Source organism: Mauremys reevesii, linkage group 11, assembly GCF_016161935.1.
Source record: "Mauremys reevesii isolate NIE-2019 linkage group 11, ASM1616193v1, whole genome shotgun sequence".
Classification (NCBI taxonomy): domain Eukaryota; kingdom Metazoa; phylum Chordata; order Testudines; family Geoemydidae; genus Mauremys; species Mauremys reevesii.
The window spans coordinates 23178830-23195113 of record NC_052633.1 but is presented as its reverse complement, the minus strand read 5'-3'; the positions used below and the strand labels follow the sequence as shown (position 1 = coordinate 23195113).

Here is a 16284-nt window from a genome sequence, read left to right as displayed (position 1 = left end):
ACAATAGCTTGCCAAGTGTTTTGTGCTTTTTCCGTGTTAATTTCAAACAAATCTACTGTGAATTAACAGCAAATCTTGAAAGGAACTGGGCAGGAGGGCTACAAATGAAACTGATGTAATTTAATTTTCATTCATTTTCACTCCTAGGATCCCATCGCCCATCTGAATTGCATCATCAGAGGATGAAAACCTTTTGATTCTGTATTTCAGTTACTTTCAATGGGCTTCAGAGGCTTAAAATAATCTTTCTCTGACTGAAACCTGGAAAAAAAAGACTGTGGCATTTTAATGCCTTAAATATCTTCTTTTATAACTAGATTTTGATGCAAGGACACAACAAGGGGTAGTGCCTCGCTGCACTCCACCAGGAGCATCTCAGGGAGCCGCTATTCCTTCCCTGCATCCACCTTCAAGGGATGGTCATTTACTGCTGGCCCATGTAAGCCTTAAACTACAACCCCACCTCCTATGCTGGCGTGTCAGTACTGGCCAGTGAGTGAGAGGTATGGAGCCAAGAGTCCAACCCACGCAATCAGGGAGAAGGGAGGGAGTGTGTAGCCTCTCTTGCTCCTGGTACTGGGACCCAAAGTCTAAGCAGTCTGCATATAGGCAGAAGACAGTGGGATTGTTACTCCCTTCCAGAGGTGTAGGTTTCAAATCACAAACTAGCTTCTGTAATAAAAGGCCAGGTCCTATCACTCTTACTCACAATACAAGTAGCCCTAATTTGAGCTTCAGTTTACCAAATGCTGGCGGGACACGGCCTGGAGAGAGAAAGATTTTACATCGAATTGTTTTGCTCCTCTTTAATTAGAACAAATTCCTTTGCAGATAGTACAGCTGGCTTGAGTTACACTGACTCCACAATTAAATTACAACTAGCGTAACAGCTATAATTGTAACTACTCACCCTCCTGCAGCAGCAGCGTGGAGGCACGTTCTTCCAAAATTATCTGGGGTGTCTATTTCAAAGCCTGCAGACAGCACGTGCTCATTACTAAACAAGGACACTATGCTATACTTTTGTCCTAGTTAAACCACAAGAAACATTGCAGAGACAGAAAAAACAGTTAGTTAGAAAAACCAGAACACAAGCAACTCTAGTCAGCAAGTGGTTGTCATGGAAACGGACAGTGGCTGCTCAAGCTTGGTGGCTCTATAAAAAGAACTGTGAAGTCAAAAAGAATCTACTTCCACATTCAGCCTTGGGCTACATAACTATTAAATCATGTGACAGGCATTTATGAGGCAGATTCTTATCGAGAGAATTGTGATAGCAGGCTATGCAGACACAAAAAAATGATGAAATGAGGAGAGGCACAGTGTGAGCCCTAGCATGCAGAGAGTTGAATTTTATTTGTGTGTGTGTTTTCCAGGTTGTTTTTAGATTCTGGAAAAATGCTTCCAGGAACGTGCAACAGATGTTTTTAAAGATGCACAAGGCTGTAGACATAAACCCCACCACAGATTCTTACGGAATTAACCCTGGGATGCCTAAGCAGCCTGCTTCCCCTGCTGACCTAGTAACCCAGGATGGAGCACATCAGGGTTTGCTGTAATTGGGTATGCAAGTTACATTTTTTCACGCTATTTTTCCCCTAAACATCCCAGGGGACTCAACCTTATGGCTGAGAGTGGTTGTGAGAGGTTTCACATGCTAAGGAGTAATACATTTTTCTGGATAATACATGAACTGCTCTCCATCTTTGAACTCAGTGGAACTTCTGCCTGCATAAGGAAGTCAGGAGTTGGCACCTTATTGCTTTGAAAGAGCAGTATCAGCAAACTAACACTTGCCCCATGCCCCCTTCTGAGAACTTTGACTACCTCATTTTCTTTACTATAGCCCTGATTCAAGAAAGCATGTGTTTTAGTCCCATGAACATCAATGGAACGTAAGCATCTGCTCAAGTGTTGTCCTCAGTAAGGGTGCTTTCCCCTGAATCAAGGCCTACAGTTGTTTGTTTCAGAAGAACGTACCCTGAGTATCTCACATTTTTACAGCTTGGTAAAGGATTTTCCCTTTCCTCCCCTTCCCTGTGAATTAAAATAAACTCTCTGTGACTGCCAGGGGAAAAAAAAGCATTCAAAGGGCTTCAGGCATGAACAATACAGGATGCTAGTAATTATCAGCATGCAGTTAGGAAAGCCACGCACACTCCCGTATGCCAAGTCACACAATTGCATGAAGCAGCACAGGAAGTCTTTCATTTGGACAATTCACAACACTGAATAAAACAGAGGCCATAAGCAGCATGTTCATGATATTAATTAAGCTCCACAGTCGCAGCTGGATTCACTTACCTGATGACAACAACTTCCTGCAGCAGTCCGAGTGAGCGTTTAGTGCTGCTAAATGTAAGGGGAACATGTTGTGGATACCGCACCTGTTAGGCAGAACAGTTTTATTAGTTACCAAAAGAATGGGTTACATTCAACCCAGATGATGAAAATTCCCCTCTTAAAAAATATTGTGTCTATATTTCTGTAGGTGGCTCTTTCTTGCATCATAAATTTTATTTGTACCTTCTATAATCTCTGGGGTTTAGTTTGTTTGTTAAAGCATAATGTTAGCATCCGATTTTGATTACAATCTGACAGCAAGGCTAATGGTTTTAAAAACGAGATGAGAACCTGAGAGAGAAGAAGCTAAGAGAATGGATTTTATTTAGATTCAATTTCTACTGTGACTGTCAGTTGCAATACAAGTGTTCTATCACGAGGTGAAAAAGTAAACGCTGAAAGAATCCCTGTATTGTCTCTAAAATCCGTCTTTCCTCTGCATCCCTATTGCTAACATGCCAGCGTAAGTCTTATTTAGCTCTCACCTAGATTATTGCATCTCCCCCTCATCTTTGGCTTCTTGGTGTTTCCTTTTTCCATACTTCAGTCCATCCAAAATACCATTGTAAGGACATCTCCCTGTGCTCTGACCACCACACCCCTTTCCTCACTCATGTCTCACAACTGCCCTTTCCATATACATCAAGTTCCAGGTCCTCATCCTCATCTTTGAGGTTCTGCCCCAGCCCATACATTTCTCCTCTCTTTCCACACTATAGGACTTCTTCAGCTAACTGCTCTCTTTGTCTCCTGCCACTTGCAGCTTCTTGCCTTCTGTCAGGCTGCCATTACACTTGTAACTGCCTCCCAATTCCTGTGTGCCAAACATCCTACTTCATCTCATCCATCCTTAAACTCTCCACTTTCCCCAATCCTGCCTATATCCTCATGAGCAGTGTCTCCAGGCATTTTTGTTTTCAAATCATTATCCCATGAATCCTTTTTCAGTTAGACTGTCGGCTCCTCAAAGCGGACACCTTGGCAAAACCCTAAAACAGGAACCTAAAAACTTAGGGTCCTACATCCATATCAGACATTTGCTTGATTTTTCAAACATACTGAACCCTCAACAGCTCCCACTGACATCAATGTGGAGTGCTCTGTACCTTTCAGAATCAGGCAGGTGGCTAAATATGGTCTTAGAAGCCTAAGTTTAGGCTCCTGGTTTTGAGACTCTTGACTCTTGTATTTTGGCAAGTTTTTGCAAAGTGTCATTTATGCTTACATTATTTTACCAATACTATGACACAGACAGTCTTAGAATCATAGAATATCAGTGTTGAAAGGGACCTCAGGAGGTCATCTAGTCCAACCCCCTGCTCAAAGCAGGACCAGTTCCCAACTAAATCATCCCAGCCAGGGCTTTGTCAAGCCTTACCTTAAAAACCTCTAAGGAAGGAGATTCCACCACCTCCCTAGGTAACCCATTCCACCTTGCTAGTGAAAAAGTTTTTCCTAATATCCAACCTAAACCTCCCCCACTGCAACTTGAGACCATTACTCCTTGTTCTGTCATCTGCTACCACTGAGAACAGTCTAGATCCATCCTCTTTGGAACCCCCTTTCAGGTAGTTGAAAGCAGCTATCAAATTCCCCCTCATTCTTCTCTTCTGCAGACTAAACAATCCCAGTTCCCTCAGCCTCTCCTCATAAGTCATGTGCTCCAGCCCCCTAATCATTTTTGTTGCCCTCCACTGGACTCTTTCCAATTTTTCCACATCCTAGTGTGGGGCTCAAAACTGGACACAGTACTCCAGATGAGGCCTCACCAATGTTGAATAGAGGGGAATGATCATGTCCCTCAGTCTGCTGGCAATGCCCCTACTTATACAGCCCAAAATGTCGTTAGCCTTCTTGGCAACAAGGGCACACTGTTGACTCATATCCAGCTTCTTGTTCACTGTAACCCCTAGGTCCTTTTCTGCAGAACCGCTGCTTAGCCATTCGGTCCCTAGTCTATAGCAGTGCTTGGAATTCTTCCATCCTAAGTGCAGGACTCTGCACTTGTCCTTGTTTTGAACCTCATCAGGTTTCTTTTGGGCCAATCCTCTAATTTGTCTAGGTCCCTCTGTATCCTATCCCTACCCTCCAGCGTATCTACCACTCCTCCCAGTTTAGCGTAATCTGCAAACTTGCTGAGAGTGCAGTCCACGCCATCCTCCAGATTATTAATGAAGATACTTAACAAAACCGGCCCCAGGACCGACCCTTGGGGCACTCCGCTTGATACTGGCTGCCAACTAGACATTGATCACTACCCGTTGAGCACAACGATCTAGCCAGCTTTCTATCCACCTTATAGTCCATTCATCCAGCCCATACTTCTTTAACTTGCCGGCAAGTCCTTTGGTGCATATCACTGTAGAGCTTCTGAAATCAGCTACTGTGTATGAGATGAGAATCTACTGTTTGCTTTTGCAGATGCAGCTAAAAACAGTTAACTAAATTCCTGGATAATGCCAGATGGATTCATAGCCATCTCTCAATTTCTTCAAGACAACCCAAGGATATACGTAACATGATCATATCACTAGGCAGGATTTCAGAAGGAACTTGTTTTCATGAAAGATTTATTGGCAGGAAAATTCTTAGAGGAGAACTACGAAGCTTTAGTGAAAGTTATTTCATACCAGGATAAGCTGTTTAAAATCCAGCTCTAACACAAGGCTTAAACTGACAAAAGGTGGCAACTGAGCTGAAACTGCAAAATATGTAGCTGTGCATACAACCCAGGCAGATGTTTCTGCAAATAGGTGCTCTCTTTCTCTCTCACATCATATACATTTTTATTATGCACACAAACACTAGTGCAGTTTTTTTATATTATATATATATATATATATATGATTTGTTGCAAAATCTGTACTACCATTCCTCTTTTCCTTTCACATTGCATTTGTCAACCTTCCTACTTGACCACAATCAGAAGTGATCTACAGTGCTGTATAAATTTAATTTAATCAATGCCCTGCCAGCATCTAGGTCTCCCACAGAGTAAACCTGCCCAAGGATGCTCTGACACTCTATTCTTTGAAAGGCAATAGCACAAGCTCCACCAAGCTGCTCAAGTCTGTCTAACCAGGTTGCATTTCTAAGCTGTGGATGTATTTATTTAACTTTAAATCACAAAGAGGATTTGTTATATATAGTCATAGTATTCTCCATGCAGCTCTGATTTTTACATCAATTTCCCCTTCCCCCCTAGTTATCTCAAGCCACATTTCCCCATCACTGTATAGAGATTTCCACCCCAGTGCATATTTTGGCTGGTGTCCCTCAAGAGATGCAATTTGCACATCTGCTAGCCAGTGCCATACTGTATAGAGCTGCTCGCAATTGCTCCCTACATTATTTACCTTCCATATCCCTGAAAGGCAATTGCATCAAATAGCTGACCTTGTTGTCTGCAGTTTCTGCAAGCAGCACTGTAGAAAATCTTCCTTTTCCATGCCAGTTCAAGGAATTATGCCAAAGTTATTTACATAGAGCACATATTAAAAGCTCATTCCCTCTAGCAGTACTGGGTAGGTAATTTCTTTTTCAGAACAGTGCCATCATTTGGATCTGCCTACTACATCTAAGCAGACTTCCCACTTCAGATATTTCTGCTGTTGGCAGAGGTATTTTATTTGATCAATGCACAGGTCACCCAAGTGTGAAATAGAAATTTTGAGCAGAAAACTTAGATTGCAAGAGCTAGTTATCTCACTGCTATTCACTGTTACCTTAAAACTCAGAAAGCAGATGGACTGAAACTTTATATACTAGAAAGAGCTAGCAAAAATCATATTCAGACACAAAGGACCAGATGCTCAAGCTAGTATAAATCTGACCCTGTCTTTTTTGTCTGGTGAGAAGCAATTTTAATGAAGCAGATAGCAAAACATGGTGAAAAAATACTTATTTCAAAATCTCCAAATGAAAAGCCTAGAAAACTGCAAACATCTTTAAAAAGAAACCAGGTTGATCTGGGTCCTAAAGCAGGATGTTCTCCAGCAACAACGGCAGTATTAGGCATCACACATACTTATGGTTGGTTCTAGTCAGGAAATACTCAATTGCATGTTCAGATGCGTACGGTGAATATTACAAAACATTTATAACAATCTTTATGATGCTTCATTCATAGAGATGGGCAAATAACGAGCTCTCTCTGTTCCCTGCTTGTTCAGGGAACAAGAGATTCACAGTAGATATCTAAACCAGGTCTTCTCCCTGGCATTACCCTGTGGCCACCAGGCTGCACTCTACCCCATCTCTTTTCCCTTTCAGAATTAATTTTACTCTTCCCCCAACTATTTTGGAAATTTAGTGCTCTGTTACCTCACTACTCTAGGGCGAGGTTCTAGGAGGTGCTAAACGTCCAACTCTCACTGAAATCAATGCACCTCCTAGGACTCGGCCTGCACTATGTATACATATATGTAATCATGAACATAGTCTAATGCAGTCTCTTTCTCATACACACACACAACCGCAGAGTAAAATCAGCCTAACAAATTCAACCCCTTGGAGCACAAAGAGTTGAACAACTTATCAAAATTTATCTCTCAGTTTCACTCAATAAAACCCCCAAACAAAATCAGCTTCATCATCTCAGCCAGCTGAAGATCTGAAACACAAAGACTGGGCACCACAGCTGCATTAGGTTCTGTAATAATTTTACTGACTAAACCCAGCTTTGTCTTTGAACATTTCTACTGATACTTATCCAGCACCAATGGATACTAGATAAAGGAATAAATCAGTTTAGTACTACAAGCTTATGGACGTAAATGTATTTATTTTAGAAACTGAGGGAATTACATGCCCTTCATCAGCAGCTTTATATTTTATACTGATTTCAAATTGACTTTCTGATACAAACTATTTGTTACTGAATTCATAATTATGCACATGCATTTTAACTTGAATCCACTGGAATCCGAAAAATAAGCATTATCTAGTATTACCCATAATATTTAACCATTAGGAACAGCATTTCTTCAGCAACCTACTTGGCAGCATCAGCTCCGCTGGTTATTAGGGTGTTAATCAAAAGCTCATGTCCATATCTCGCAGCCACATGCAGAGGGGTGTTGCCATCCTTATCAACACAGTCAATTTCACCTCCTGGAAAAGACATTTTCACACAGTGTAACACACAAGGATTTAGCGTGAATCAGTGACCAGAAACACCATTTATTTATTTCCTGTGGATGCAGCTTACCCTCATAGTTACAGCTGTAGTTTAGTTTGAATATTAGCAGCAGAGACACTACATTTCTGGGACCGGGTATCAATACACAGCAAGCCATTTTCTGTTCCAGTCATGCAGGATGGCCACAATTCTGGCTGCTGCATTTTTTTTTACTTCATTCTATTCCCACCTATCTGTATATTTCACATAGGCCTTTCCCCATAATTGTCTAGTGTGGTACACAGATACTGTAGGTGCTGCTGTGACTCTGAATTGTTGCTGATATAAAGGCATGAGCAGCTGCCCTAAATTAAATCAACAAAATTAATTGTTGAAATTGATTCTTTAGATCACTGGTACTCAACCTTGTCCATAAACCAATGATAGAAGATGGAGCTCTTCCAGGTGGCTCACCTGGCTGCCTATTGCACCCTCACCAAGTCTGTCAATATTTGATCAGTGGTGCTGCCTGGTAGCTGTAGCCCGACCTACAGCTCCCTCAAGGTTTTCTCAAACAGAAAACCCCAAGCACTTGCATAGCTGCTTCCTATCTTTGTTTGTCATGTGCTTCTTCAGGTGTAAATTCATCTGTAATCAAACCTACATGCCACAACACAATTGTAGGTGCAGCAAGACACACAGGAAGAGAGAACTGAATGAAAAGTAACCTGGAGTAGAGCAGTGAGAGCTGCACGTTGTAAGAGAAGGTTTATACACAAAGAGAGAAAATAAACAGCACAAATACAAAACAGAGGTGGGGGAGAGAGTGTATTTAACCAAACAGCCCAACCCATGACACTAAAGCAGGTTTACTTTCAGCTTGTTTCCATAACCCTTTTGTAACATCACTATTTCACATAAATAACAACTATATTTGCCACAGCTTTAGGCAGTCAGAAGGGAAGATAACCCTCCAAGAGGATCTCTATTCAAAGACATGATCCTCAGTATTAAGAAGTTTAAACTCCGCTGCATTAGATGATCTTCCAGATGGTTCATAGATTCTAAGGTCAGAAAGAACCACTGTGATCATCTAGGCTGACCTTCTGTGTAGCACAGGCCATAGAACTTCCCCAAAATAATTCCCAGAGCAGATCTTTTAGAAAAACATCCAATCCTGATTTACCAATTGTCAGTGGTGGAGAATCTACCATGACCCTTGGTAAATTATTCCAATGGTTAATTATTTTACTAGTTAAAAATTTACACCTTCTTTCCTGTCTGAATTTGTCTAGCTTCAACTTCCAGCCACTGGATCGTGTTCTACCTTTCTCTGCTAGACTGAAGAGCCTATTATTAAATATTTGTTCCCTGTGTAGGTACTTACAGACTGCAATCAATTCACCCCTTAACCTTCTCTTTGTTACGCTAAATAGATTGAGCTCTTTGAGTCTATCACTTATAAGGCATGTTTTCTAATCTTTTAGTCATTCTCATGGCATTTCTCTGAGCCCTCTCCAAATTATCAACACCCTTCTTGAATTGTGAACACCAGAATTGGGCACAGTATTCCACCAGCAGTCGCATGAGTGCCAAATAGAAAATTAAAATAACCTCTCTATTCCTACTTGAGACTCCTGTTTATGCATTCAAGGATTTCATTAGCCCATTTGGTCACAGCATCACACTGGTGGCTCATGTTCAGTGATTATCCACCACAGCCCTCAAATCTTTTTCAGAGTTACTACTTCCCAGGATAGAGTCCCCCATCATGTATGTATGGCCTACATTCTTTGTCCCTAGATGTACACATCACTTAGCCATATTAAAACACATATTTTTTGCTTGAGCCTAGCTTACCAAGTGATCCAGATTGCTCTGTATCAGTGACCTGTCCTCATCATTCTTTACCACTCCCCCAATTTTTGTGTCATCTGCAAAACTTTATCCGTGATTATTTTATGTTTCCTTCCAGGTCACTGATAAAAAATGTTAAATAGCGAAGTGCCATGAACTGATCCCTGTGGGGACCACACTGGAAACACATCCTTTTGACGATGATTCTCCATTTACAATTATATTTTGAGACCTATCAGTTAGCCAGCTTTTAATCCATTTAATGTTATGCCACATTAATTTTATAATCAAAATGCCATGCAATACCAAGTCAAATTCCTTACAGAAGTCTATTACATCAACACTATTACTTTTATCATCCAAACTTGTAATCTCATAAAAAAGATATCAAGTTAGTTTGACAGGATCTATTTTCCTTAATCCCATGTTGATGGGCATTAATGATATTACCCAGATTTAATTCTTTATTAATCAAAATCCTGCATCAGCCGCTCCATTATCTTGCCTGGGATCAATGTCAGCCTGACAGGCCTATAAGGCATAAACCAGATTTTTGATTCTTTTCCCTTGTAATAATTTAGAGTATAGTTAGAAACATGGGTAAGGTATTTAAAAAAACAAAAATATGACTGAGTATCAAGACACCTGAATTCTATTCTCGACTCCTTCACTGACACATTCTGTGACATTGGCCAAGTTATTTCACCTCTCTATCTTCTGTCATAAAACAAGGACAACTACCCTAAAATAAAGATAAACAACACCTGCACACCTTTGTAAAGCACTTTGATGTTTACACATGAAAACTGCTATGTAAGTGCTAAGAATCAAGAACTAGCATTCAATGTTTTCACTCACTCTCTCAGCATTTCTAGTGGATCCATCACCATTGGTGCTCTTCTAAATCATGTGATTTATTTTAAGTTGGCCAGTATTAAGGCAAAGATGTGTCATGACATGCACACTGGTGGTCCCCAAAGTTTTTCATTAATACAACTTCACTTCTTAGTCATAGGACCCACAAAAACAAAAGATCACTCAGCTGCAAATCTTACTGAAAGAAGAGCAGTGAGAGAACATAACTGATTCAGATCAGTCTTATAGTCTCATCTAAGCCTCTACCGATCTCAACAATAAAACAGTGATTTAACATTACCAGGACAATAATTTGAAGACTTATCAGATGTCTCCAACATTCATACTCAACACAAACAGTAGTTGGCAAGGTATGTGAACGGGGACTTCTGATCAAAACATTAACAGCTTGATTAAGCTATGACACCAGGGAATACTTCTGTATTTTCAGGTATAAGCAGATGTCATTAAAATTGACTGTACAAATAAAGCTAGTTCTTTCTGAGAGTGACCAAAGAGATGTCAATATCCTGCTGTAATAAGTCACCTAGCAAAGTCCTCACAGACATCTGGGAGAGATTTAAATTACTAGAACAACTGTTATCATATTGTATAGTCCATCCCTTTACAGGTTATTACCAGCTAAAGCTGTAACCTTCTGCCTCGATTTTCAGATGGTTATTCACCCTCAAGGCTCTTTCAGTCACAGTAGGTGGAAAGGGAGCTATTTCTGCTAACTAAACCCTTGGCTCCATTCCATATTTTTCTGGCCAGCTGACTTGCACCTTTGGCTATTATCTTATTTTTGTGACACTGGCCCATAATACCCATACTGTCGTCCCCAGGGGTTACAGATGACGTCTAATTAAATTAAATGTAATGCAATTAAACAAAACTGCTACTACATTTCTGACAGTGAGAACATTTTCAAGAGTAGTCACTGATTTTTTGCCTCAATTTTTGGTTGCCTAATTTGAGACATAACGGGGCCTGATTTTCAGAAGCACTCACTGCTCCTCTACATGATCTGAAGGGGAGAAGCAGGCACTTATTACTTTTATAGACCTGCCCCTTCCTGTATCACGACACAGGCATAACCCGCCCTCTTCTCTGTTACTCAAACCCATAATCTCAGCTTCATCTCTGACTCAGCTCTCTCTTTTGGGCCTCACATCCAGGCCATGTCTAGATCTTGCCCCTTCTTTCTATGTAAGAGCTGACTTTTCCTCTCTCCCCATACAGCCAAGACTCTTGCCCAAGCTGTGATAATTTTATGCCTTGACTACTGTGTCTTCTCTAGCCTTGATACCTGCCACCTTACACCACCCATTTCCTGGCTTGGTGGTCTGCCTATGTCACACTCTCTCTCTCTCTCTCTCACACACACCCTTTAAGTCCCTCCACTAAATCCCCCTCTTCCATCACATCAGACACTAACGCCTTGTTCTAGCCTTCAAAGCCCTTCACAATTTAGTCACACCCACCTATCTGTCCTGTTTCCTTATCATGAGGTCAGCTCTCGCCTTCACTCTTGAATTGCCTGCTTATCCACATTGCCACAAGAACCTTTGTGCTTTCTCCCAGGCTGCTCTTCCAAGTGGGAAAAACTCCCAGTCACAATCCGTAAAGCCACCACTTTATCCTTCTTCACATCCCTCCTTACAACTGACCTCTGCTTGAATTACACAAGAAACTGCCATACAATAGTGAGTAGGCAGGAGGTGTGTTGTGATCACGCCTTCAGATTGACAAAGAATTGCTCACAGAGCTAGTCTGTGCTAAAACATCTTATTATTTCTGTTACTCTGTCCTCCTCCTCTACGCTCCCCATCCGTTGTTTGTCTCACTCTCATGCTTCTGTCTTTTAGTCTGTAATTTCTTTGGAGCAAGGACTGTTGTTAAGCTGGAGCTGGTGCTGACAGTATAGTTAAAGTTGTGTTTTTAATACGTTTCTACAATGCCTGTTACAATGATGTTTCCACCTGGTTAACATCTGTGAATGCTACCATGATATAAAGGGTAAATAACAATAGTAAGAACAGGACAAACTTCAGGGTTATTATATTTGATATCGGAGAACAACTTAACATGTGTTAGGTGCTTTACACACAAGAAAGAAGACTGGTCACGGCCCTGAGGAGGCTGCAATCTGAACAGACAAAAATGAGCACACAAAAGGAGAGGAGGAGAACAGCAAAATGTCACAAGTAGGACTGTTTTGATTGGGCCTTTACTCAGTGCAGCAAATCCCCATTTCTGGGTGAGTAAAGTTTGAAGATAAAAATTAAGAAGCTGGGCTGATGCCACTTGGAAAATGTGTGTCTAATGTTCATCAGAACACTCCCTGAAAAGCTTAGCCATGTTGCATACTGAATATTTCTGGAGGACATGGGGGGGTGGCAGGACTCGCACCCTAGGCACATACAAGAAAAAAAATGCACTTTATTCCATGGTTTGAAGCCGAATGATTTATAATTTCATACAAATACAAAAATAGTTGTCTAAAATATGAATAATTATTGCATCTTCACATCTGGGATGGAAGGGGGGCTGTAGGGGTAACAGGCTTAGTCCAAAAAGGCAGAGGGGGCAGGGGAGAAGAAAAGAGGAGAGAGACAGTGGTGGGGGGAGAAGGCTAGCTCAGTGGTTTGAGCATTGGCCTGCTAAACCCAGGGTTGTAAGTTCAATCCTTGAGGGGGCCATTTAGGGATCAGCAAGGGGAACTGTCAAGGACAGTACTTGGTCCTGTTTGTGAAGGCAGGGGACTGGACTCAATGACCCTTCAAGGTCACTTCCAGTTCTAAAAGGTAGGTATACCTCCATATATTTCACAAATATGTCTTCTCCAGGCCATCAAGGAAGAAGATATTTACTCCTTAGAAAGAGAGGTAGCTATAATGGAATTATGATTTTTAAGAGGTGATGGGAAAAGAGATTCTTAGAGTGTGGAGAACTCCTGGAAGTGGAAAAATTGCAAACTTTTTTTTTTTTCAAAACTTGTTTTAAGAAGCAAGTTGTGGCCTCTTCTGAAAGATACAGAATCTGAATGCTGCTTTTGCTTTCATTTTCAGGTCAGGAAACACATACACACACACACACAGACAACACAAATCATAGACCCCTGTCCGCTGGTGGAGAATGGGATTTCTTGATTAATTATAAGCTTTGTCTAACATCACATTATTAAATGAGAGCTTTAAGACTAGCTAGCAATCAGATTTCAGTAGAGTATTTAAATACCTTTGAATTTTGGTCCCTCAGCATTTTAGCACAGAACAACAACAAACTGCCCCCTCCAGCCAGTAAGTGGCTTGGAAAAAGCTCTGAGCAGATCATTGCTGTTGAATTAATTAAGAATCAGAAAGACAATTTACCATTCTGAATGAGGGTTTGCGACCGTGTGAACCTCCCGTGGACAGCTGTCATGTGCAGTGGACTCTTGCCATCTTTACTCTAACAAAAGCAAAACAAAAGACACTTACCTACAGTATAAAGTAATGCCATCAATGTAGAGTTTCTCAAATACAGTACTATCAACAGCTTGAATTAATAAAAGTAACTAGAGCTCAATCCTGCAGTTCTTACTCAGACCAAACTCCCATCAACTTTAAAGGGCTGTATGACTGACCCCAAGATTAATATGAAAATACATTCAGAATGCCTGTTTTCTGTAGGTGCCAGACCTTTTTCAGCAACAGGAGTGGGAAATAAGGCAATGGTTGTTGCGAATAAATTTTCAGAGACATTCCACCAATGTGGGGTGCATGGGCCAAATTGTTAATGGATAAGTGATATATTCCTGAGTGTTATTTACTTTCTAAACATATGAATAATTCTCACAGTATTTTCTTATCTTCCATATTGCTTGGGAAAATGCCAGGAATAACACAGAGCTAAGTTTCAGCAGTCCCTGGAAAGTGTAAACAAATACAAACTATTTGGCAATTTAAATAGACACACATTAAAATGCAGTCCACTACATAAAGAAATGAGCTTTGGTTAATAAACTGCCCCCTTAAGAAAAATTGGATGTCCATCAAAGACCATTAGAAAGCAGGTGCAAACAGTTAAGGAAAGGTATAATGTCTAATGGTCAAAGTTTTGGAGCCAAGGGAAAGGACCTCTGTCTAGGAATATTGACAGGGAGCCTGAAGAGGAACAGAGGAAGGATGTTGAACCTGATGACTCAAGCCATTCCTTGTTTATTTGAATCAGGCTTTGGATTCATTTTCAAACGCAATTCCCAGCTTTATTTTAATAAAATAATACTGATTATTGAGCATCTATTAATTTAAAAAACTTTACAAAGGTGGGTAAAGTACTATTATTTCCATTTTACAGATGAGGAAACTGAGGCACAGATTTAAGTGACTTGCCAGAGGTCACACCACAAGTCAGTCACAAATAAAGCAATAGAACCCTGCTCTTCTGGCTCCTGGGTTGGAGTCAGAATTCCCTGATCATCATTATCACTAAGTAGTATTTGTGATACAACAGCATATAGAGGTCTCAGTCAGGATTGGGGCCCATTTTTACTACTGGACAGAAGCCCAAAGGAACATGCAGAATTGTGTTGAACATATTTTTGGGGAGAATACCCAAAATAATAGTTTCTGTGATAACTGTAACCCACCGGATGTGATCTTGATGGCACTTCTGGGATTGTAGTTAAGTAACGATGCAAGTTCTCAGAAACTGATTGGCCTGGAGTTTCAGGGTGCCATTATATCATATCAATCAAAGCACTGTGAGCTTCCCATGAAGAAAACATAATTCAAACTCCCAGCATCGCTGTGTTAATCCATCAGCCAATTCCCTGAAGAATTTACAGTAACACTGCGCTATGTTATTCTCACTTGCAGCCTCTTGTGGCATGCAGAGATTTTAAACCAAAAAGGTAAATATATATTTAAGTAGTTAAATTTGAAGAGATGAAAGATAAGCTGTACCTGAATATTAACATCTGCTCCATTATTCACTAGCAGTTCAAGACACAAAGCTCCATGAGTGGAGGCAGCAGCAAAATGCAAGGGGGTAAATCCACTATTATTAGGCTGATTAACATTAGCACCATAGTCAATCAACTCATTAACTACCGAATCCTGACCATTATAACATGCAATGTGGAGCGCAGTATTTCCGTAGATATTCATTTCATCAATCTGCAATGAGACAAGAATGTACAGTTAAAATTACAGACATCAGCTCATGGCTTTTCATCAATGTTACTCAGACCTCAGTGGTTCACGAGCCAAATTAGAGACCAACATTACCCAAAAGAGTCACAATAGTGTGAATGACAGGGGAAATATTTAGTTTATATCTATCTAAACTCTATACATATATTATTCTCATAGCAAATAAGTTAATAACATAGTGCAAGTTCATAGCTTAATTGATTAATAACATAGTAAAACCACCCTGATTGGTTAATTATTAAATCACACAGTGTTTTAATATCATGTGCTGCAAAGCGCCACAGGAGACACCCTAAAGAGCCACTTGCGGCTTGAGAGCCACAGTCTGCGTATCACTGCTTTACGTAATGCGCTGCACACTGCAAGTGGAAATAGGTGGAGGCTTGAATTGTCATGGGTCAGTGTTCATAAGCAAATTTCATTGATAAGAATATACCCCAGTAACGCTTCATTCTGAATGCTTTCCTTTTATTATTAACTTTTTGCCCTGGTGGCAATTTTTAAAGTCAATGTAAAGTTAAAGACTGATGATGACGATGAAACTAAAAATAAACTGGAAAGCTGTTACATCCAAGAGGGAAAGTAGGAAAAATAATAAGTTCAGGTTCCTTTAAAAATAATTATTGTGGTTTCATTTTAGTGACAAGCCAGACTTCAGGTTTGTCTCTGCAGATTACTTGGGGGGTAGGGGGGGCAAAGAAACCACACAGTCCTTTACACTGCATTCTAATAAGAAACCAATACTCAATACCACAGTATAATAAAGGTATTAAGAAAATCTTAGATACAGACTTTTCTGAATTGTTTGTGTAGAAATTAGTTTTTCTACAAAATTAGCTGAAGCAAGGTAAACAATGACACTCTACAAAGTCAAGGAGACTACGGCACAAGTCATTATCCCCGCTTCCCAGA

General features: G+C 40.5%; 1 protein-coding gene across 13 annotated transcripts in view; it reads right to left on the bottom strand.

The window, feature by feature from the left end:
* Positions 1-16284, bottom strand: part of ANKRD44 (ankyrin repeat domain 44) — a 209970-nt gene that overhangs the window by 68258 nt on the left and 125428 nt on the right. For 9 of the 13 annotated variants that reach the window (XM_039494044.1, XM_039494035.1, XM_039494045.1 and 6 more), the window contains 5 exons: positions 15124-15336; positions 13549-13627; positions 7341-7455; positions 2305-2387; positions 911-1028 (listed from right to left, as the gene is read on the bottom strand). In XM_039494044.1, the coding sequence (XP_039349978.1) occupies positions 911-1028; positions 2305-2387; positions 7341-7455; positions 13549-13627; positions 15124-15336 (608 nt within the window). The remainder of the gene's footprint in view (positions 1-910; positions 1029-2304; positions 2388-7340; positions 7456-13548; positions 13628-15123; positions 15337-16284) is intronic. The other 4 variants (XM_039494040.1, XM_039494047.1, XM_039494039.1 and 1 more) reach the window with 1 other exon arrangement.